Below are 24,953 nucleotides of genomic sequence, written 5' to 3' on the forward strand. Positions count from 1 at the left end.
AGGAACGGTGAAATAACCAGAAAATATACTTTTGCTATTAATGTCTATAGAATTAAGCTTTTTAAAAGGAAGGAGGTCACTTTCACATGTATTTATATATGTTCACAGACTGCCTGACCTTTGGATTTTATTATAACAAATTATTATTACTACTACCTGTATGTTATGATTACCAGTGACAGTTCTCAGAAAAGACTAGTAAACTATTTTAGACTGTCTATTAAAGACAGTGAGGGAATTTCTTTTTATTTCCTGTGGAAAGAACAAGATTGTCTAAATGTTTCCCAGCAGCACCTTCCACAGAGAAGCTCAGTAAGTATTTGACAACTTACTTTGTAAAATTTCAAATATCATGCTTGATACACAAAGGAAAGTGAAAACAAATGAGAGGGAAGAACAGTAGAATAAAAAATCTCTGACAAGGATGACAACCACCACATAAAGTAGCTATGAAACAGGCCTCTCCTTAAGCTTTAAGGAATAAAAGAATGCAACAATGGAAAAGAAGATAAATTTGCTTTAAGTTCTGCACTTCTAAGTTCATCAGTGTTGCTGTATTTAACCTGTGGCACTACCAGGTCATTAAATCATTTCTAATATGAAAAGATTCAACTTTTTTCCTTCGTAAACTTTGACAATTTGTGGGGGTTTTGGAGAAGAGGATAGTGTATCATTCTCTTGCATTAATTTTTTTTGAAAGAAATAAAATGTAAACCTCTGAACACTACTCAAATAAATACATGGTGCCACAAGAATAAAATGATACCTAACCATGTGGTGATTGGTATGGAGTTCACAGTTAATGCTGGCCTTTCTGTAGTGGAAACCGTGGTGACTAGCTGTGTGTGGAGGGCAGGCTTGGGAGTTGGCTAGAACTAAGTACAGTCCAGGCAAACTGACACTTTCCATCTTTCTAGATTGGAAAGGTAATCTTCATCAATAAAATGAGGATAGAAATTGTGAATTCTTCATAGGGTTGTTGTGAAGATTAAATGAGACAAGGAAAGTAAAACTCTTCACACAGTGCCTGGCACAGCATAAGCCTTCATTGAATGTTCTCTAATAGAATCTTCCAAGAAAGAGACCCAGCCTGAAAAACTGAGTCTTCTTCAGCTTCTTCTGGTTTAATTTTAAGAGTCATTGTTCTTTTGGTGATTTTTTTCCTACCTCCCTTCCTTCCCACACCAGGTGACATGCTTAAATTGACCTTGCACATGACCAGTTATAGTTTTTGCGTGCTTCTATTATCTTTACTTATTCATTTATTTGTCTTTCTGTCCAGTATGTTTATTGGAGAAAAAAGAGGTCAGCAAAAGGCAATGATTTCTTTACTGGTAGGACTGACGGAGACTTCAGGTTGGCTGACTCCCAGACCTCGTCAGAAGGGCCACTAGTTTCTTTAAAAATAATCCCTGCTGTTTTAATAGTATCAGCACCTGTTGTTTCAGCTTCCGAAAGAGAGAAGCTATTAATTTCTTCTTCATCAAAGCCGAATTTCTGGTCTGTCCAAACCTTGTTTTCTTCCTTACTGCAGCTGTCTACACCACAAATGCCAACTGTTGAACAGAGGCACCTTTCTGCTTGAATCCAGTAAACTGCCACGCCCAAATATAGAAAGAAAAAAAAAAAATGCTCCACAAATCATCCAGGCAGAGGCCGAATTTGAGATGTTTTTGCTGAACTCTCTTTATTCTACCTTGTAGAAGCCTGGATCCCATCAGAGGCAGCAATTCCCATGTAGCTGCCATGCGTGGGAACACTGCCACAAACATCCGAGCTTTTCCTCACCTGGGTCTGTACCTTCTTGGCCAGAACATTAGCTGCTGGAAGCTGAGAGAGAGTTTAATCTGAGTTCATCTCCATTGTTTGCAAAATCAGAATCCTTTGGGAAGTTTTGAGAAGCAAGTCATAATAATTGTGGGTGACAAAGATCCTCAGTAAGCAAGTTCAGTTTGCCTTTCTCATTACTGTTAAGCGTTAGCAAAGCCTAGGTTATTTAAGGTGTGTTTTCTCGGTGGTCTACTCTAGCCCCAGCCCGGCGCCCCAGGCCACACCAAGCTCCACCAAGGTGAAGGGCTCTCGGGCGTCTGGGGCTTCCAGGGGCGGGGGGAAGCCCGCGCAGCACGCATGCGCCTGCCAGGAGCCGCGGGCCTCTAATAGGAGCTCCGCGCAGCGCCGCGGCCGCAGAGTGGGAGCTGGCGGGGTGCCGGGCGCGGCGGGTGCGGGCGGCTGCAATGCTCAGCTTCTTCCGTAGCCCCGAGGACTGAAACTTCCGTGGGAGGCTCCCATCGGTGCGCACCTCCCAGGGGCGTAGTGGTCTGGGAGGAGAGCGGGAGCCAGACAGAGGCTGCCCAGTGCCCGTGGGAGCGCGCTGCAGCCGGAGAGGCGGAGAAGGGGGAGCCAGGGGCCAGCCGCGCGCCTGGACCCGCGCCCAGCAGCAGCCGCGGCCGCCGCCAGCCCGGCAGGCTCCCGGGACTGCGGCGGGGGCGCGCCGGACCCTCGCCCGCGTCCTGGGTCGCCGCGTGCGCCGGGAAGATTGACCATCAGTTGGTGGAAGAGAGCGCTGGGTCTGTCGCCCTAAGGGCTGCCAGGGCGGCGCGGCTGGAGCCATGCGGACCGAGGTCGGACCTAAGGAGCCCGAGTGCGGACAGCCACTGCACTTGCTGCGGGGAGCCCCGCGAGCGTCGCCCGCCTTTTTGGCTCCTTCTCCCCGCGCTAGGAGGGCATAAAGCAGGGGACGCACCTGGACTCGTGCGCGCGACCTCGAAGTTTAAACTCTTTGGCTCCAGTGACTTGGCTCCAGGGGCCGCGGCTCGTGCACGGTCATCCCGTCGGAGTGAGCTTTCCCTCGGGGATGCTCCGGGAGAGTTCTGTGTCCAGGGGCTGCGAGACTGCAGCGGGGGGCCCCTCTGATTCTGCGCCCGGAGAGTTCCATCAGCAAGTGTCCAATCTCAAGGCCGTCCCTACCGGGGACCTGGCCACCCAGTTGAGGGAGGCGATGCCTTAGGAGCTCCAGGTCCAGCAGCCCGGTGTGGACGGCTTCCAGACGTCGCGGCAGAGGGCACTGGCCCGCTCGGAAAGCGCCGCAGAGACACTGAGCGAAGAGGTCCGGGCCTCAGGACCGCCGGGACCGGGGTCGCCCGGGCCACCACTCCCGGACCGCTCTGTGCCCTCTGGAGTCGTGCCGCCCGCGCCCAGGGTGGTGCCATGTGGGGCGGACGGCGCTCGTCCGCTGCTTCCTCTCGGAACGCCGCTTCGCTCTTGCAGCTGCTGTTGGCCTCGCTGCTGGCGGCGGGGGCGCGAGCCAGCGGCGAGTACTGCCACGGCTGGCTGGACGCGCAGGGCGTCTGGCGCATCGGCTTCCAGTGCCCCGAGCGCTTCGACGGCGGGGACGCCACCATCTGCTGCGGCAGCTGTGCGTTGCGCTACTGCTGCTCCAGCGCCGAGGCGCGCTTGGACCAGGGCGGCTGCGACAACGACCGCCAGCAGGGCGCCGGCGAACCTGGCCGCGCGGACAAAGACGGCCCAGACGGCTCCGCAGGTAGGGCGGGCAGGGGCCAGGCGCAAACGGGGAGACAGATCGTTTGGCCATAAGGGCGAGAAGCTGGGAGGCTGGAGAGGTGAAAGGAATTAGGAACGCTGAAATTTCAGAAAAGTGCCTTAAACCTGGACGTGGTGCCTTCTTTCTGACTCAGCCTTTAATTTGTACAGATTGGGGCACCAGCTCACAGTCCTAAAGAGTGGCTTGACTTGGATTTTTCCGAGGAATGCCACACCTCTAAGGCAGTGTGGGCTGCACACCGTATCCACATTCTTGTCCAGGGACCTCTGTGCCCCTTCCTATGTGTCTTGTCTCCATAGGCCTAACGTCTAGTCAGGGTACAAGGTTTGGAGGTGCCTGAGAGCAGGGGCAGTGCCTTTAAGGAAGACAGCTCTTCAGTGCTTTACCGTGGGTGATGCATTTTGTGGACCCTGGGGACTTAATCCTTCCGCACACGCAGCGGTTGTATCTCTTCCCCACTGGCTTCTGGACAGTTCTCCTTATTGTGTCAGCACTGTGCCTAATCATGCTCTTTGTGGCCTTATTACTATTTTTTCCCTATGTATATTTTCAAATTGCTAAAGTTATAGAAAAATAAACAAGACACTGACTCCTCCACTTTTCAGAACCTCCCAGATTGTCCCCCTTCAGTGCCTATCCCAGTATGTGTGTCTAAGGAAGGAAGGATTTAGTTTCGGAGGGTAGAGGTCAAATGGCAGACGTCACAGATGGGGCTTCTCCTTTTACTGCAGCTGGTTAGTTATGTTAAAGAGAGCATTTTTTTAAACAACACCCTGAGCCTTGGGTTTGAGCTACCTGAGGCTGGCAGTGAGTGGTTTCTGTACTTAGAGAGCTGTCTCCCCAGGCCTGGTAAGAGGGAGCTTCTTTCAGTGCTGCCTGGTTTTGCAGCCAAGCATTTTATTAGCATACTACTCCTATTGTTCTGTTGCCTCGAATCTGAAGAGAGGGGAACTGAGGATAATTCCAGAAAAGGCCCTTTCTTAAAGGCCAACTCAGCCTTGCAGGGTGTGTGGTCGTGGAAAAAAAGCTTTAAGAAATGAGCCAAAAGTAGAATTGCTACCATGATGTTTCTGTCTGTTAAGTTGGGCTTGTTAATGGTCTCCAGAGAGTGGTCATGAATGTGGGGAAATCAGTAAGCAGCAGACTTTTCGTGATGCTATGTCACCTCCTAGGGTGCTGCTTCATTCTACTTTAAATTCTTTTTCCTAAAAATTTTTTTCCTTTCACTTCTCTGCTGCAGTCAAGAAGGACAATATGCCTAATTAAGCAGTGCCAAGAGCTTATAGGAGTACTGCATTCTTTACCCCTGTGTAGTTATTTACACTTCCAATTAAAAATCCTGGAAAGAGAACAGTTATTTCTCCCTCATATTCATTATGTGGGCTTAGACTGGTTTCAGCTAGTTTTTGCTATAATGTTTGGGGTATTTGTGTGTGTGTTTACTATTATTTGTTTATTTCTTGATAGCATATTTAGGGCTGGTATCTTAGAGAATGAAATATTTATAGTGTGCATAGGAAAAAGCCCAGCTTCTACTTCTCTACTAAGCTGTAGTTCGCCTGAAGTCATAGTGTAATTAGAACAGTGCTACTGTCAGAAACCAGCTGTGCTGCGAACTCCATAGCGTTTCTCCCTGCTGAAGGGGTGCTATATATATGATACTTGCTCTGCTCACATTGAAGGCTAAGGCGATCTTCAGTTATCAGCCTTTGTTTAAATACTTATAAAGTGCCTTTTACTTTTTTAGGCATTTTTTTTCCTCCAAGAATTGCTGTGGTGCTATATTCTATAATCACAGACTCCCGAACACTAGGGCAGATACAGGAGCATGATTGGAAAGGCTTGACTCTAGTGGACAAAGGGTATCATGTATCTACCCTCAGATCCAGGAGAATTGGGCTCCTTCTAAAAGTGCTGCCCTGAGCTGGCACTGTGCTTTGCTAAGACCAGGAAGCCCCATCCCTGCCCTCGTGTATTTTCCAGATAGTCAAGGACATGGACTGGAACACGTCAGAAAACATGGGTTCTTGGTAATGCAGGGTGGAATTCCCCAGAAGTGGTTCAGAGGCATTCCACTGCTGTCGGCTTGGCCAGTGTGTCTAGCCTCTGAAAGCTCAGTATTGCTATCTGCATGACTCCCAAAAGAATTTTTTTTAGTAAAATAACTTAAAATTAGAGCTCATTACCCATGTTAATGAAGTTTTTCCTTTTATCTTTCATAGCTTTATTTTTTTTTTCAGAATAAAACTCACGTGTTAAATATGATGCCTGTTGCTTAATGTTCTGCAGACTTTGCTGATAGTTCTTCACACAGGACCAGTGTCATCACTCGAGGTGTGTCCACTCCACCTCAGATAGCCTGGTCCTGCCGGAGAGTTGTCTTGGCTCACTGTGGGCACCTTCTTCCTGGAACAAATGTCTTGTTACTTCAGAATGTTATCCTCTGTACATTGTTTCATGCTGACCTACTGCCTAGAATGACTTCCTTCCACACAAGTCAAAATAGCTTTCTATCATCCAAATCCCCAAACTAAACCTACCACCCAAAGTCAGCCTTTACTTGTGGGGAGGGGGAGAAGGAGGGCAGAGGAGCAAGGATAAGGATTCCCTTTGTTTTTCCCTTTGTGCCTTACAGACTCTTTTTGGAAATGGTTGTGGCTAGAGTTTGACCTAAAGTTATGATTTATTTGCTAATGAAAGAGAAACCTGTTAAAAAATAATGAATATCTTTCTGGAAGAAAAAAGACATAAGTAATTTAAACTCATTTCTATGCAGACTGCTACAACTATCTATTAGGGCAGACTTAAGTTTGGGCATTTCAGTTATTATAAGAATTTTAGAATTCTAACAGCCTTAAAACATTAAATCTTATATTTGCTAAATGGGATATTTATCTCAGGCAGTATTGCAGTTGCTGAGTCTAGCTATAAATATTAACAGTTGCTTTAGGGGTTGATCGACCATGCTAGAGCTCTAACATCTATCCCAAAGCACTTGATAAAGAATAGTGTTTCCTATGGGCTGCAAATGAACGAACAAATTGACTCCATCTAGGTCCTTCAATTATGGGGATCAATGTCGCTCATTAATACATGTCTACTGCTAGTCACTGACTTTTACTGCATTCTTACAGTAAGTCATAATGTTATGCTTCTGTCCTTTTCTTCAGTCCCCATCTATGTGCCATTCCTCATCGTTGGGTCCGTGTTTGTCGCCTTCATCATCTTGGGGTCACTTGTGGCAGCATGTTGCTGTAGATGTCTCCGACCTAAGCAGGAGCCCCAGCAGAGCCGGGCCCCAGGAGGAAACCGCTTGATGGAGACCATCCCCATGATCCCCAGCGCCAGCACTTCACGAGGGTCATCTTCCCGCCAGTCCAGCACAGCCGCCAGCTCCAGCTCCAGTGCCAACTCAGGGGCCCGGGCACCCCCAACAAGGTCACAGACCAACTGCTGTTTGCCCGAGGGGACCATGAACAATGTATATGTCAACATGCCCACAAATTTCTCTGTGCTGAACTGTCAGCAGGCCACTCAAATTGTGCCCCATCAAGGACAATACCTGCATCCTCCATATGTGGGGTACACGGTGCAGCATGACTCGGTGCCCATGACTCCTGTGCCCCCGTTCATGGACAGCCTGCAAACGGGCTACAGGCAGATCCAGGCTCCCTTCCCTCACACTAACAGTGAACAGAAGATGTACCCAGCTGTGACCGTGTAACATAAGGTGCTTTGGGGAGTGGGGGATCCTATAGAGGACACAAGGAAAGAGGGAAGCTGTGGACTTGGGAAGGACACTCCAAGTGCAAGTGTGAGCATGTTGATGGTGTTTACAGCACGATTCTTTTGGATGACTTCATTTTCCCCCAAACTGTATGAAATGTCTCTCCAAATTAGCATTTCTGGATCTGTTTCATCCTAGTGCATGACTGATGATGGGAAAAGAGCATCACTTGTATTGCTGATGGTTGTGTGGCAAATGCTTGAGCCCTTAAGTGCCCTTGAGGTATGACTGTCAAAGGAATTTTGTAAACTGATAGATTAAGGATTTTTATTGTTATTATTTCTTTTTGTTTTTTTACTGTACAAGATCAGAATTCCTGTTCCCTCTCTTTACCTGGGACAGTTGTTTTTGTTTTTGTTTTTTAAATAAGCATCCAAAGTTTAGGGAAAAACAAAAGGAACACAGTTATTATAAATGGAAATCTGATTTTAACTCTGAGATTAATCATTGATCTCAATATTTCACAGGCACATCTTAATTTCATTGTAAAAAGATATATATTTTTTGTCTATTTTTGTGTGGTTTTTTTTGGTCTATTTTGTGCTTTTTTACTCTGTGTAGAGATCTTATTACAAAGTGATTTTCTACATTAAAAAGAAACAGATTGTATCACTAACTAGTGACATTTCAGAACTCTGGGATTATTTTAATCTTGAAGTAGTGGGTGGTGTAGTAATAAAACCATTCATCTCTTTTACTATGGCTTCTAATTTTCTGACTTTTCATTGACATCTGAGAAGTAATTCAGTGTTTTTTATGCTGAAATCATAAACTCTCACCTGCTTTTTCTCCAAATTACTTTTAATTTACCATGTGGTATGACTTGGTATTTTGTTCTGTCTGGTTTTCTACCCCCATATCTATATAATACTAAGTGCAAGTAATTATTATTATAATGAAGATCAGCATTTCTGTCTAGATGTGACAAAACTTCTTCTTGTTTTACCTATAAAAATTCAAAGAAATGATTTATAATGAGACTTAGTATAGCTCTTCAGCCATAATCTGAGACTGGAGATGAAATTTAAGCCACTAATATGGTTTACGTTGCAAAACACCAGGCTTTTTATAATCTCATTATCAAAAAGGCTCATTTTTTAGACTTTATGAATTATTAAGTCAAAAGATAAGCTTTTCAGAGAGATAATTACCTTTCCTCCCCCAATAAGTTAGTTTCCTTTTCTTGGAATCCTAAACAAGCACTGCATTCATCACAATGTTCTGAATTATGATATTCAAATGAATTTATTTGTGTACTGTTATAAGAAATAATTTAAGAATGTGCAAGTAAATTTCCACCTACTAACAAACCAAGATTTGTAATTAAACAAACTATTGTAAAGTATTCATCTTTTACACACACATATACACACAGTTCTCCTCTCTATCAGTCATCTCTACTATCTATCTGTCTATCATCTTTATATCTAGCTTTTGGCTGAATAATGTAAAACCATTGTTGGTAATTGGTATCAGAAAAGATACTCAATTTTCTTAAATAACCAAAGGCAGGGAAAAAATCATTTTACTTATTAATAAATATTTTATGGTATGAATTCCTAGGAGAGTTGGGTTTTTTTCATTTGCATTCTATTTGGTAATTTTTCAGGTGGTCTATTAAACCTGTTAATAGAATTACTAAAAATCAAATATTGTTTCTAAGAACCAAGAGCCCACCTTTTTAAAGTACTATTTAACAATTGAGAAGTTTATGTCTAAAGTGAGTTATTTTACATATTCCATGAGAAATGTTGACAACACAAAAGAGAATTCTTTTGTGGTCGTTCTATTATTAGTATATGTAGTCCATACATTATCTTTGATGGAGGATTCTGGCTTATTTGAAGAAATAAAATTCCCAGAAGCTTTGAGGTGAAAGGGACCTTAGAGATCACACACTCTAGGGACTGGCCAACATTTTTTCAGTGAAAAGCCAGAAAGTAAATCTTTTAGGCTTTGCAGGCTATGTATTTTCTAGGGTCTATTCAGCCCTGCTGCCACCCTGCTATTGTAGCACAAAACAGCTAAAAAAAATACATGAATAAATGAGCATGGATGTGTTTCATCAAAACCTTAGCAATGGATGCTGAAATACGAATTTCATTTCATTTTCACCTGCCACAAAATATTCTATTTTTTATTTCCTCTCTCCCTCTCCCCCACTAGCATTTCAAAATGAAAAAATCATTCTAAGCTCTAGAAAACAAAAACAAATACAGGCAGAGAGCCAGAGGGCAGATTCGGCCATTGGGTCATAACTTGAAAATCCCTAATCAAGATCATCCTTTCCCAGTGCAGGACTTCCTGTGCTACACCTATGACAGCCTTTTTTTAAATATAGAAGGATGGAGAATGATGATTTATATAAGAATCACTCTATTTTTTTCTTCTTTTCTAGGTGGTAATTAAATATGATTAAGGTAAAAGTGCACTTTAATAAATGAAATAAGTTGTTCATTTAGTGAATGCTACTGGTCTTTCAAAAATATAGTATCACCTAATGCAACATTATACCCTTTCAATTGTTATGAAAAGTGAAGAAATTTAGTTCACAAAGTAAAGTTCCAATACATTATTTAAGTAAACTTTTGTTGCTGAAATATTTTAGTCTGTTGCAGGGGAGAAGGAGCACTTACAGATAGGGAAAGAGTTGACTGTTGCATACTTTCTTCTGTGTCTAAATCTTAGTGTTGGCTCATAATGGTTCTAGGGGAATTCTGTATCCCTGTGTATAGGAATGTGTGACCTTTGACTTCAAGGAAGAAGAAATCAACCAGCTTTTCACATCCATTTGAGAGGTCCAAAACTGCATTTTCTATCTTCGCTTCTTCGACCAGAAAAGTTAAAATTTTACAAAGATATCAACATCCAAAGGGGAAGAATATCATTAAGACAAATGCATTTTGATTCAGCATATTTTACTCTGCAATGCTCACCTTCAAGCTAATTTCCACTGATTACCTTCCCAGATGCTTGACTAATAAAATATTTCATCTATGAAATTTACCTGGAGTTCATTTTTTCAAGATTGCAGAGTTTTATTTCATGAAGTCTGTGAACCATATTTTTTTCCTTGTTATGTTACTAATTGGGAGTTGAGTTTCCTTCAGAAGTGTTTCCTGAGCATTTCCATCAATGTTTTAGAATGAAATTGGTGAGGAAAATCAAGGCAGATGTCCATAAATGGACTGGTCATAGGTGAGAAAAATATACATGGAACTAAAAATTGGGATTAGAGTTTGGAATAATCCACCCTTAGCTCAGTTTGACCACTGGTATAGCACTGACACTTAGTTCCTTTTTTCTCTCAGAGACTTTGATTCTGCAAATTCCTAATTAAAGGCATTTAGATTAAGCAAGCACATTATACTTTCTAAATGCTTAAAAGGAATAAGTTTTGTTCTTTTTAATGGACTTTAAAATTGAGACTTCTTATGAACTTAGCCTGTTCTTTCTCAAGTCAAGAATTGCAGTACTAAAATGTATAATGTGATCCAGTGCAGATTTCTCAAAGTATGTGCTTGGGAGAGCTTGTTGGAATTTGAGGAGAGGGGTTACAATGGGCAGAAAAATCAAACTGACACTATTACTCATTAGGGTTGAAGGGGGCATCCTGACACCTACCAGCCTTATTGGACCTGCTGATACTTCTAAGTAAATACTATATCAATAATTATAGTTAAATGAACTTTATAAGATTTAAACAAATGTGATCACTTCCCCATTTTGTTCTTTCTCTTGGTCACTTGAGCAAGAGGAAAATCAAAGCCACCAAGGAAGTCGCCTGATCTTGAGTGGAGGCCTCTCCAGGCACAGAGTGGCAGTAGTTTTAAAAAACCTGGGAATTGTGCAGACTCCCCGGGAGCCTGCCCAAAAAAGGGTCTGGGAGCCTGGGATGTGGGTCTGGAGCTAACCACAAGGGACAGCAAAGACTTTATGCTCAAGTGTTAGAGCCCCTTTCATGTTTAAAAGGGGCAGCCAAAATATTTCAAAGAGGAATAAATCATGTGAGCAAATGAAGCACTATTACTCATCTCTCAATCTTAATTTCTTCTCAATGAGGTGGTAGAAACTTGAGGACGTGTCCATCCTGCCATCCTCTCTTACTTTCTACCTTTTTTTTAAGAACTGGAGATCAGCTATTTATTCAGCCCATTTATTCCAAAGCACTTATACAGAAAACGTCTTTACTCTTGAAAGTTTTTTCTTAATTCAAAATATGAATGTTGTGATTCAAATGAGTTTAAGTTTGAGTAAGTGAAAGCTGACAAAAATACTAGAAATTATTAACTTCTGAAAATTATAACAATGTGCTAAGTAAATATGTTTTTATACTTTGATTTGCATTTATTTTCCTTTATCCTCCTGATATTCTGGATATAATCATTTATCAGTGAAAAAATGGAAAAATAAAACCCTTGAAAAACAGTAATTACTGTCTAAGATGTTAGGTAATTTTGAATATTAACTATAATTTCACAGCACTGTGACAGAGTAACTCTTAGATAAAATTACAAAGTTTTATGTAAAGACTTGGCTGTGAGGATCATTTTGCTTTTCACAAGTTAAATCTGAGCATGCCTTCAACATTTATATCCATAACTGAAGAAGTTATACTCAAATAAAGAATAAGAAATTTAAAATTAATGCTTAAAATACATTTTTTTTTTTTTTTTTTTAGAGGCATGCTTTATTTATTTGTTTGCTGGTTTGTTTGTTTGTTTTGTTTATACATGCACTGGGTACAGTCAGAAGCGCGGGAGGGTGAGAGAATTCACCAGAGCCAGAGCGGGGAGCAGAGCAGGCAGAAGGACCGAAGTACACTGCTGAGGGGAGCAGCGGGCGGCAGGAGAGGTCTGCGCGCCATGTGGGACCCTCCTCTGGTGGCCGGGGAGCAGCCGGGGATCGAACCGGCGCCGCAGAGGCCGCGGGCAGCTTCGCAACCCAGCGCTCAACCGCTGCGCCACCGGGGAGGCCCTTAAAATACATTTTAAATAAGAGATGACAAAAGGGGTAAAAAGTTTATGGTGGCAGCCTAAGATTGATTTTAATACATAAAACTTGCATCTCAATTTCAAGCATCTTGAAATGTAGGTCTTTCCATTTAGAAAAATCATAGGTTACACAAGACATTATTTACTCAGTAGACATAACAGCTGTAGAAGACTGATTGCCATCTGTAACATGTATATAAAATTACCACATGTGTGGATACATATGTGTACAGAATGATCACAGGAAAATTTGAAACAGAAATAACTTATTATATGAGGTTATCTCATCCAAGATTCTGCTCTCAATTTTTGATGATTTTTTTAAAAAACTAGAGTTTGTTTGCGGGGCTCAGCTTTACTTGTCTCAGTTATAACTGGTTCCATCTAGCTTCTTCTGGAATCACATGACCCATCTCTACCATTTAGGGTGTGACCTTCAGTGTGAGCTTTAATTTTCTGAAGCTGAGTATACTCAGAGGGGATTAATAATACACACCTCCTAGGGCTGGTATAGGGACAAAGGATAACATAAAATAGTGTTAGTAGTATTCAACAGGCTTTCATGAGACGCACAGAATTCTGTTTAGATATTTTTAACCAATATAGAGAAATACATAGTGTATATTGACAAAATATGTCAAATATGTTGAGATCTTTGACATCTAGTTTAGGAGACTTTTCTTATTTTTGTTTCAATAAGCAATCAGCTTTACATGGGTTAGTCTTAATTTCATGTACTTTCAGGTTGCTTAGGAGACTTGCACAGAATTGGCTTTGTATGGCCCGTGAATCAACACCATCAGAACTACTCTTGGTAATGCCTAAGTGACTTGTCTTAATTCTCTGCACCTTGCTTTGTGAATTAGCAGGATTTCTTTCACTGCTCTCTTTCTACTAGGTTTGACTATTCCCACCCTGCCTTCTGATCTGCCAGTTAGCTAGCATCTCTCTGAACCAATCAGGGTTTAGTCAACAACCATTTAGACTGAATCATTTTATATTTATCTTCTACTGAATTAGAACTTACACACAGTAAAGCACACACATCTTAAATGTACAGCTGGATAAACCATCACCCAGATCAAGAGATAGAAAAAATCCAATTGATAGCTGCTCAAAATAAGTGCTCTTCTGATGTCTGTTACATCAGTGTTGCCTGGTTTTGAAGGTCATATAAATGGAATCACACAGTATATATATTTTTTGTATCTGGCTTCTTGTACCTAATGTTTTAACTAATGTTGAATGAAGCAGGGATTTTCCCCTTTTGTTGCTGTGTAATATTCCACTATATGGGATATGTATATAATAACTACCCAACCTATCTTGATGGGTATTTGGGTTATATTCAGTTTGGGGCTATTAGGAATAATGTTGTTAGTAACATTTTAAAAACATGCACTCAGTTCTCTTGCCTGGAATTTCAGGAGTAGAATTTGTCATAGAATGTGTGTTTATTTCCCTTAGTAGAAATGACCAGTTATTTTCAAGAGAGAGAGTTTGTATAAGGCATTGGTTAAACAAATATTAGAGAACAGAAACAGCAAAAGGGGACACTGATGTAACAGAGAAAGTCATTACAAAGCCATTACTATCCCAATAGTCAGAGGAACAAAGGGAAGAAATTAGGGGTGTTAGAATCTAGAAGCTTGAGGGGGGTCTTCCCTGGTGGTGCAGTGGTTGAGAGCTGGGCTGCAAAGCTGCCCGCAGCCTCTGCAATGCTGGTTCGATCCCCAGCTGCCGGCGAGGGTCCCACATGGTGCGACAGACCTCTCCTATCTTGCCTGCTGCTCTCCTCAGCAGTGTATTTCGTCAGTCTGCCTGTTCTGTTCCCAGCTCTGGCTCTGGTGAATTCTCTCACCCTCCCGTGCTTCTGACTGTACCCAGTGCTTGTATAAATAAATAAATAAATATTAAAAAAAAAAAGGAGAATCTAGAGAAAGGCCCTGTCAAGCTCAGAAAAGGAGAAGCTGCTGACTGGGGCTCCAGGGAGATACAAGTGGCTGGTTCCAGGAGAGCCACTGGGAAAAAAAGCAGCAAAATGGTGCCAACAGCTGCTGGAGTGAAGACTGTGATTATGGACACCAATTAGGCATTGGACAGAAGACAAGACTTTGCCTTTCTGTTCCTCCTGTCTTGCAGGATGTCTTTAGTTCCTCCTATTGGCAGAGCCCTAAGTAGGACCAATAGACAAAGGGGTTTTGCAGGTCCCCACCAGAGCCACACAACCAAGATGGAAGGTGGCGGATAAGTCTATAACTGGCATCCTTCAGTTGGAATGGCTGGTATGGTTTTCCTAGCTTTCTGATCTGTGTGTTGCAAATACACTATTCTACTTACAAATGTGTATAAAGTCAGTGATGGAATGCGTAACAGTTCATATGTCCCATTTTAATGCAAAAATAAAAATTAAATGCTTCATCTGAGTTGGGTTTACTAGCATTCCTTCAGCAATTGCATTGGTGGGGACTCTGCAGGTATCTTTAGAAGCCCACTTTTACACATTCCCTTGAGGTAAAGCATAAACTTTGGAGGAGGTAAGAGTCTCCAGTCCCTCTTTGGTCCCTGACAAGTGTGTGGCAATTCTGGAGACCACTTTGAGCTTTAATTGGTTAAAATGGGATTCATGGTCACCTCTACTGAAGGGGCAGTTGTGCTAATTAAGTGCAGTGAAATGACAGTACCCGCCACCATAGCTTTCTCCTAAAACCCTATTGCTTCTGTCGGCTACTTTCCAGGGGCTCTGGTGATAGTTTTGGTTAAAGTTTAAACCATGTCTGAAACCTCACCTAGCCACATTCTACTGGGATCCTTTTATTGTTGCTCTGTTTTCATGCTATCCAATAATCCTTAGAAATTGGGCAACAGAAACTAGAAGCAGTAAAGATGATTTTTGCTTTTTTCACACACACTTGATGTATTAGAATTCTTTTTTGTTCACTGTTGCCACAAGGCCTGCTTGTACACTTACATTGTTCTGCCAGTACTAACCTTAATTATGTCTATAACCCTTTAAGTGGAAGTTCCTTCAGGATAGAAACCAAGACTTCTTTGTCCATAAATGACTCTTTAGCACCTAGGACAATATCTGCACATAATATTGATGTAGCTAATATCTGTGGAAGTAGAGAAAATATTTGGACGTAAAGATTCCAAGTATTTCAAAAGGAATTTAACAAGAGGTATCCTTACGACAATATAATATCATATTCACTCAAAAATAGCATCCAGTATAACTAGACACGTGGACTAGGAGTCAGATTTTTCTTTGATTACAAAAATTTCATTGATTTCAATGATCATTTAGTTAACCAAGCTTAAGAGAGAATAGGACTTAAGTCCTATTTTCTTTATTCTTGGACCCTTTTTACGGGTGACCTTTGTGAAAATGATATTTACTGCTCTGTCCAGGTTTTAGTCAATGTCTGACTTCAATATTTTGTCCAACAGAACTAAGTGAGAACGCCAAAGTTTGAAATTGCCAGAACCATCTTAAAACAGTTCCTCCTAAAAATAAGTTGGATGGCTAAAAGTGAGGTGGAAAGGATTTTTTTTAGCTTTTATATTGATGTTTTCATTTTCTTCCTTTTTAAACCGGTATAGTCTTTCTACATTAGTTTTAGTTTTAATGAATTTTATAGCTAATGAAGGTAGATGGCAACAAAGACTTCTCGTAAGATAACTAAGGGTCAATATATATAAAACAACCATTTATTGAGAGCCATCAGAACCTCATTTGATTCAGTGACTTCTTTATTTTTTGCACTGTGATTATGAAAAAAAAAATTTGCCAAATGGTTTGAGTACTCACTTAGCTCTGATTAGCATAAAATGAATTGGTTGTGTTAGAACATAATGATGATGATTCACTGAGGAGTGCCTTGCATACAGTGTCATACAATGCTTGCTGGTTCTTAATTTGCTATAGAGTATCACATGAAGTAAGGCACCCCATTTAGACAACATGTGCAGGGTCCTTGGTTCCTGAAATGCATATACATCTCACTACACAGAGAGGACTTCCAGGTTAGTAGCCCAGAGTCCTTTAAGAAATTTGATAGGGTGAGAGTCAAGTCTGCATACATTATCAACTGGGAAGCAGTTACAAAACTTTGTCTTAATTCATTATTGTCACCATTGTTGATAATGTGTAGATGGAACATTTTAGATTTTAGTAGGATAGTTTCAGATTAATTATGCTATCATGAATGCCACCTTCTCCTTTTCCCTAAAAATCTCCCTGAATCTCCAGATTGTCATCTTGTCACATGACTTCAGTACTGTGTACATACTTCCCTTGTCACATTATGGTACAATAAAAAAGGCCAAGACATTTTTGAAACTCCTTCCATGAAGAAGTATGGGTGTCAGTTCCCCCACACCCTTACCCCTTGCATCTGGGTGGGTTCTGAGACTTCTGTACCAATAGATTTTGGAAGTGATGCTGTGCTCTGACTACCTGAGGCCTCCATGGTGAAAGAGAACACATGGAGAGGCCCCAGGATGGTCCGATGAAGGGATGGGGTTACTCAGGTTTTCCCTGCCATCCCAGACTTCACAGAGTAGGGATAGATCATCCTGTTGAGGCTTGCTCAATTGTAAATTTATGAACAAAAGAAATAATTTTTTTCTTAATTGTGGTACAATATACATTACTAAATTTATTATTTTAACCACTGAAGTAGCATTGCTGTAAACCAGCATCACCATCCGTTTCTACAATTTTTTCATTTTCCCTCTGTACTCTTTAAATACTAACTCCCTACATCCCCTTCATCTAGTCCCTGGCACTCATTTGCCATTGTACTTTCTTCCTTTATGAAACTGGCTATTCTAGGTACATCATAGAAATAAATCATGCAATATTTATCCTTTTTTATATAGAAAAGTTATTTCACTTAGCATAATGTTTTTGAGGTTCATCCATGTTGTAGCATTTGTCAGAATTTCCTTCTTTAAGGTTGAATAATATTCCTTTTATCCATAGACTGCATTTTGTTTATAGATTCATTTCTATGATGTCTCTTTATGGACAGTTTTGTTGTTCATATATTCTGACTATTGTGAATAATGCTGGTATGAACAAAGATATGTGAATATCAGTTCGAGTCCAGCTTTCACTTTTTTTGCTATGTATTCAGAAGTGGAATTGCTGGATTATATGATATGTCTCAGTTTAAATTTTTGAAGAACTTATTATTCCTTTATGCCACTAAAGTTTGAGTTTGTTTCATAATAGTAGATAACCAAAACATTGATCAGCTGCATTTTATTTACATATTCATCTATTTGAATGGGCTGCCTTTGAAGGCCTTGTTTTTTTTCTTTTGTATCATTAGCACTTAATAGAGCACCTGGAACAGTTATGTGATGAGTCTGAATGGAGATGCTCACAAGCAGATGTAATTTAAAAAGTATTTGTCAGTCTGAATGCTACTAGGTAAAACCAGTCATAATGTAGAAGTGTGTTGTAGGGTTACAATCCCTCACCCCCATCCTTCTTCTTAGTTGCTGAATTGTGGAAAGTGTTGGTGGTGATGGCAGTGGGGGAGATATGGGCATCCAGCTGCTTCTCACTCACAAGGAAGTGGCATTTATAAACTGATATGGGAGTATTTTACTATTTCAACAAGTAGTGGAGCTGTGTCAGTATGAATGTGCCGTGTCAGTCCTGTTTACCATCACCCATAAGGGGGTAGGGAAAATAGATTCCCAGCTCTACAGGTGAAAAACATGAGGTGAAGAGAAGTTAAATGACTTCTGCAAGGTTATAAAGTTAATCCTGCCAATTAAACACTTATACTAACTGCTTTGATTCAGACTTCATGTTCATGTCATTAAACAAGCTGCACTTGTATGTGTAAGTATATGGGTCTTGTGGAAAATTTTTAATCATCTTGGTGAACTATGGCTTACAAGTATAAAATGTGTCCTATAAGAAAGTGCAGACCTGGAGTGCCCAGATGCTGCAGGTGCATTGTTTGAGAATGTTTCTGGAGGAGGTTGACTAGAACCAAGCCTCTGAGGAGAGGATTTAAGTTCTCAGGTGAAGGGAGTGTGAGCAGCAGAGATGAGTGGCGGTCAGCCTGTGATGTTAATAGACATCGGGGTCTGGCTGTGGTAGAGATTCTCTCTGGGGAGCAGAGAGACCACCACCAAGTGGGAAGGAGGACACTATTGTCCTTTCTCCAGCACTTATTTGCGTGGTCAACAAGTCAATAGCACAGAGAAATTTTAAGAGGTTGTTGAACAAAAGGACAAGGACATTCACTGGGTAAGACTAAACCATCCACTAAGAAGTCATGTGATTTAGCTGTGGGATCCGTCTATGAAGCCTGAAACTAAGGACAGTTACTATCTGCCATAGACTAAATGTTTGTGTCTCCCCCAAATCCATATGTCAAAACCCTAACCCCCAATGTAATGGCATGAGGGGGGCAGGGCCTTTGGGAAGTGACTAGGTTATGATAATGCAGCCCCCATGAATGGGAGTAGTGTTTTATAAGAAGCCTGAGAGGGCTGTCTATTCCCTTCTGCCCTGTGAGGTTGCTATTTATAAATTAGGAAAAGACACGGTCTTATCAGACACTGCCTATTTGGGCACCCTGATCTCATACTTCCAGTCTCCAGAACAGTGAGAAGTAAATGTGTGTTGCTTATCAGCACCCAGTCTGTGGTACTTTTGTTACAGCAGCCTAAGCTAAGATGTAATTACGTCTAATTACATATTCTTATGTTTGTTGTCTGTTTCTCCCAGTGGAATATTAGTTCCCTGGGACTTAGGTGATCGCTGCATCTCCAGAAATGGGCAGACCAACAAGCAGGGGGCAGGGGTGCTAGGAGGCAGTTGAGCCAGCTCATATTTGCAGAGAGCAGGGAGGAAGGGGTTCTGAGAGTCCTCTAAGTTCAAACTCCCTATGATGGGCATTGTTCAAGATCATTAGCAGGTGTTGCCTGACCGCACTTGAATTGCAAGGCCTATGCCCGCCTGTACCTACCAAGTGAGGCCTTTCGTTGGGAGCAAACTTTTGGCTGTCTGGTAGCTGGGACTGACAAGACCCTGAAAAGCATTTTCCATTTAAACATATAGTTGCCATAAGTGGGCTTTCTGTGATCTCCAAAATAAGAAATGGGTTAAACCCTTATATAAACTTCCAGGGCATCATAGGCATAGGAGGTCCTTGGCAGAATTCTCAAGGCTAAGAAGGACTTTTTTCTTTTGCCTTCATGTACATTTGTGTGTACTTAATTTTCTCCCACAGAATCATTATAAGTGCACATGCAATTTCAAAAGCATCCTGCACATCTGAATGAGTCTCCCTGGTGCCCTATGAGAGGTGCACTGTGACATGCCCCTCAGGACCCAGCTCTGCAGCTTGTTCTGTCAGTGGCACGTCCACTGGGCTTTGCACTCAACAAATTGGAAAGTGGGGTTCTGTGTAGGGGGCAGCCCAGGCCCAGGATTGGCAGGTTCATTGTTGATTTGGGGAAATGGAAATGAGAATTTTGGAGTTCTTGGTAGAGCTGACATACCTTTAATGCGGAAACAGGGGCCAGATACTGGCAGACCAGCAAGCAGGAAGAGACCGGCAGGGAGGCAGGTGATCTCCTCTCTCCAGCCTGGCTTGTCTCTGGCTTTTCTTCTGTTTTCACTCTGGTAATCTCCATCTCATAATGATCTTCAGCTGGGCATCGACACTTACAGGGATGTGTGCCACTCCTCTCCGGTGTCTTGACCCGGGTGTCCGTAATCATGGGTGTAGGGTAAAGAAAATGTCAGGCTTTTCTGCCCTCCCGCCATCAGGAGAGATGATGGATCCTTCTCCTGAATGGATGCCTGATGGTGGGCACCTGGAATAGGGTGTGGGCTTAGGTAGATGTGATTCACCTGGGCTAAGACTGGGCTTTTAAGGGCGGCGTCACGGGGGCGCCAGCAGCAGCAGCAGCAGCAGCCGAAGCCGAAGCCGAAGCCGAAGCCGAAGCCGAAGCCGAAGCCGAAGCCGAAGCCGAAGCCGAAGCCGAAGCCGAAGCCGAAGCCGAAGCCGAAGCCGAAGCCGAAGCCGAAAGAGAAGCCGAGAAGCAGCAGAACGAACGCCAGAGAGCCCAGATAGAGTAAAGACTTGCTGGGGGGCTGGTGAACCCCAATAAAAGACCTGCAAAAAACCACTGAGGACTCTGACTCCTCCTTTACCCGGTCGGCATGGGATCAGAAAACCTGCTCAGTGGCCATTCCTGCCTTTACAATGGGTATGCATGCCTGTGCTTACGCTTGCAAGCACTTTTTGCAACACATTATTATGTGTGGGCAACAAAACCTGGGAGGAAAGCAAAACCAAATGTGGTAGCTGTAGAAGCTAGTCGCTGGAGGTGGAAAAAAGCCTTGGTTACTTCATTTTCCCTGCAAGTAAGGGTTTTCCTCAGCCAGACTCCATCCAACCCCATCCAATTTTAAGTGGAGAGTGAAACAAATTCAAGGGATTTTCCTGCAACTGTCTTTATAAATAATTTGTAGGCAGCTTCTCTTAAGAATACTGGGAAGGAAATAAGTGAACAGTTTCATTTGTTCTGTTTCCACGCACAACAGCTACTCCATTCAAGGCCATTTGGAAAGCAAGGGAGACAACCGCGGATCTCCCCAGCCCTGGGCCAGATATGTCAGGTCAGTGGAAAAGCTTTAAATCAAGCAGAACTTAGTATACGCCCGACCATTATTTTTAAAGCTGGGAAAATCTGACAGTATTTTAAGTCAAACACATTTTCCTTAGAGTCGGGGAAGAGTACAGATAGCATTAAACATTGTAAACAACTCTAATAACAATTACATTGAAACTCGAGGGAAGACCATTCTAATTCCAGACCTCAGGCTGAGGCTGTCATTCTAAGGATAGCCTGTCACCCTGTCTTTAAGCATCCATCACTCTGGAATCTAGTCAAGGACAGTTCATTGCAAAAAAGACAGGCAGCTAAAGACCGAGCTTTGAGCCAACACTCAGGAATTTGAAGTCATCTTATTTATGTGTGTGGCCAACTTTAAATTAAGGAACGCCTTATGCTTGTGAGCTGGACTGTGGGTGTTTGGTGATCCTAGCTTTGGGAGAACAGAAAGTCTCAGACTTCGAACTATATAGTCTATTATGACAACTGCTTGACTTCAACAACTACTGGAAAGTTCCCTTGAAAGACTCAGATGTGAAACAGAATGTAGGCAGAAGATATTAGAGGCTGAAGCAGGCTCCAGGCATGTGCCCTATTGCTTTGATATAAATTTCAATTCCTGCCATTATATATGTATCTTGCATAAACATTTTGGAAATAAATAGCAGAATCTGAATGCTTTTTCAAAGTATTCTGAGTACTTTTCAGAGAAAACTACTCTAAAAAACATTGCTGTAGGCAGAAATGTAGGGTCTGCACACTGTCTTCAGCTGCTAATGGCCTTTCAATGGCTTAAGTTTATTCTGGTGAGCACAAGTGAAGGATGACATTTCAAAAAAGAAAAAAAAAATCACTGCAACAGCAAAGGCAGATTTTGTAGATGCAACCAAAAATGTGGCAAAGGTTGGAATATAACATTTCACTGTTGATTGTACTAAATCATTTTCAGTTTTGCATGATTTTTTAAAATGCCAGCCTATGTAAAGCAGGGAAGTCCTTCCCTGTTCCAAACTCTGCTCTGAAGTGGGCCCTGGCCTCCTATCCCTGCCCATGTTTACAGGGACAGGGACACCAAGGCATGACCTCCCTGAACTAGCCAAATTCATTTCTAGTGGGGCTCAGATTATCTGGGAAGAATCAGAGTCAGCCATGAGACATTGCTGTAAATTAGAAGCAGGCAATTAGGCGGTTTTTTGGATTTTTGACACAAGCCTGGGCAGGGAATTGTGTCTCGCAAGATTTCTTCCCTTTCTGTCCTCCACCCCTATCTTTTATCCTCACTGCAGGCTGGTCAAGTATAGAGTCGCTCAAACAAAGTCACCTAAACAGGCAGTAAACTAAAGTTGAGCTTGGTTTCCAGGGAGGAAGCCCCACCTCCAAGCTTCTAATGCTGTTGTCTGGGACCCTCAGTTCCCACCTCAGTGGGTTCAATGTGGCCTCTGCAGTGTGAACTGTGCCTCTGGGAACCCCAAGACAGTGTGGATGCTCACCTGCATGTGACTCATTATGCCTACAGAGAGTGGGCAGAGATGTCTTTACACTATTTAAAATAATGTAGGGGAGGGAAAACTTTCTGCCCTCTAAGGTTCTGTGGCTGGCCTAAGAATTTAATAGACCTAAGACAAATTATCAGAAGAAAAACATACAATTTATTTAATATTTTTACATGTACAAAGGAGTCTTCAGAAGGAAAAGAAAGATACCCCAAAAACTGTTAGGTTCAGAAGCTTATATATCTTTTTACACAAAGAAAAGTAAATTTTGAGAATGTTTTTGAGGCAGAGCGGCTTGGGCTAAAGGTAGTAAATTGTGGGATGATGAACTATATGAGGGAATGAATGGAAGATCAGGGTTATTTTAGTAGGTGTTTGTCCAGGCCCATTCCGGCATCAGTTCCCAGTCTAGTGATAATGATGTTCTTCTCTTTCTGGTCCAGGGAAGGCACCTTTCTAGTGGGAAATTTTATGACTTGCTTTTGGGCAGAAGAGGGAGGGCAGAGAGTCATTCCTATGATTCCTATGTCTGTTGTTTCTCAAATGTCTGTACCTCTGTATAATCAATATGGCAAGGCTGCATACTTGAGGTGGCATGTTCTGAGGCCCTTCAATAACAATGCCATGATTTCATGCTTGACAATAGAATTTGAAACCAGCCCCCCGCCCCACCTCCATATCTCAGTTTGTAGGGAAACTGAACAGAATCAAAGGCAGTAAAGTAATAAAGGAGAGATGGTCTTCTATGTACAATCCTCTGCTTGTGTGATCAATCCAAACTCAGTATGGCCTCTGGACCTTCTGCTCATAAAGGAGGCCTCGCCTTGGTGTACATGGAGATCAAGTTCATCTGCAATTCAGATTTCCCTGCACTCCTATCATTTAACAGCATTTGGGGACATCAGCGCTTTGGGCAGAGCATATATGTAGTCTGTACCTGCTGACAAAACCTCTGTGGTATAGTCCGAAGTCCCTATGGCAATGACTGCTTATTAGTGGAAAAGAAAATTCCAAAATAAAACACAGTGCAATCATTTACTTCAACAAAAGATTTATTTGAAACAGGTTTGTGCAGACATACACCAGTCAACAGGATTGATCAAAGCCACAAATCACTACATTTCCCAAAACCTCTAAAAATACAAGTAAATGCCCTTCATTTGTATTCACTCCAGGAGGGAACCCAGCTCCACTATAATGTGCTTCTGTAATTTAACAACCAGAGGACATTAATAGGACGTGAAAACGGTAACACTTCTAGAGGGAGGGAAGAAAAAAACCCCACACTCCATAGAAGCGCTCACTGCTCTGCTGGGAGCCAATTAAACGTGCCCCCACAGCCCTGCTTCTCTCTGCATAACCAGATTAAAACCTCCCCGTCGCAAACAATATTTAAGCAATCTGAGCACAGATGTGACAGCGGACAGGAGAGCACATGGCTTTGCTTGCATGAGAAAGACACCACAAAGATAGTACATTCAAACAGCAATCCCGGGAGCTGCAGGAACGCTGGCCACAGAGGCCGAGGCCTCTGCTCACCCTGGCTGGCCCAACTTGGCCACTAACATTGCCCTTCAGAGGGAAGCTTAGAAGCAAGCAGCACAGTGCCTTTCTGAATTCTGTCACCACTGGCAACATGGGAGAGGGGCGGTAGAACAGGCATGTTTGAAAAACCAGAAAAGTATTTACTTGGGCAGGGAACTTGTTGGAAAGGGAAAAACTATCTTTTTAAATGAAAAAAAAAAAAAATTTTGGTGTTGACTAGTCCACCTGTAGCTGCACACCAACCTGTATTTAGGACTGCATCTGAATCCAACCCCATTGGAAAGTGGGCTCAAAGAGGCTTTCTCTCTTTCTGACCTTTTTTCTTCCACACTGAAGAGCTTGTGTATAAGATTCTTGATAAGCTCTCTTGACCCCCAAGTTTCCTGGGTGGGGTTATTTGGATAGCGCTGTTACCTCAACTTTCTTCCTATTTCTGTCATAAATCAAAGCCACCTGACACTTTGTTCCTGATGTTTAAAACAAACAGGTCTCCTTTCTTTCTTTAGCCAGGTCAGAAGAAATGCCTATGGGCTAATCTTGTGAGCATGTTTTTCTTGGTCTAATGCCTGGGAGAAAGAGCAGAGTAGATATCGCTAAGGCAGCTAGGGCAAGAGATTGTCATTTGAAAATGAGCCAGCCTGGGTATAGAAAGAATCACTCTTTTGTCTTTCCCCAGTCAGGGAGCAGAGGTGTTTGTCAAGAGTTAACAGCTCTGCATTGTGCTCGGGGTGGGGTGAAGGGTGAGCTCCCCCTCTTTCTTGCTTCCCATTTGTTTTGTAGCTTCTGACCACTTAGATTTATGTTGGTTCAGAAGCCTTTTCTTTCCTCTGAAGACTGCATCCCTGATTCACAGATCACTCATACCCAGAGAACTAAGAAAGCACTTTAAACAGAATATTACTTGGAGGTTTGACATC

General features: G+C 42.3%; 1 protein-coding gene across 1 annotated transcript; it reads left to right on the plus strand.

The window, feature by feature from the left end:
- Nucleotides 1-2,917: 2,917 nt before the first annotated feature.
- Nucleotides 2,918-8,963, plus strand: SHISA2 (shisa family member 2). The gene is made up of 2 exons (XM_037528647.2): nucleotides 2,918-3,541; nucleotides 6,733-8,963. The coding sequence occupies exons 1-2, from the start codon at nucleotides 3,208-3,210 to the stop codon at nucleotides 7,284-7,286; spliced, it is 888 nt and encodes a 295-aa protein (XP_037384544.1). The 5' UTR covers nucleotides 2,918-3,207; the 3' UTR covers nucleotides 7,287-8,963.
- The last annotated feature ends 15,990 nt before the right edge of the window (nucleotides 8,964-24,953 follow it).

The sequence above is a fragment of the Talpa occidentalis genome, unplaced genomic scaffold (assembly GCF_014898055.3).
Source record: "Talpa occidentalis isolate TD23 unplaced genomic scaffold, MPIMG_talOcc4v2.1 talOcc4.5, whole genome shotgun sequence".
Taxonomy (NCBI): Eukaryota; Metazoa; Chordata; class Mammalia; order Eulipotyphla; family Talpidae; genus Talpa; species Talpa occidentalis.

Excerpts from the sequence above, each read along its gene's own strand:
- SHISA2 (XM_037528647.2), top strand. The coding sequence starts at position 3,208 with ATGTGGGGCGGACGGCGCTCGTCCGCTGCTTCCTCTCGGAACGCCGCT. Across the intron at positions 3,542-6,732 it reads CGGCCCAGACGGCTCCGCAG|TCCCCATCTATGTGCCATTC; the intron begins GTAGGGCGGGCA and ends CCTTTTCTTCAG.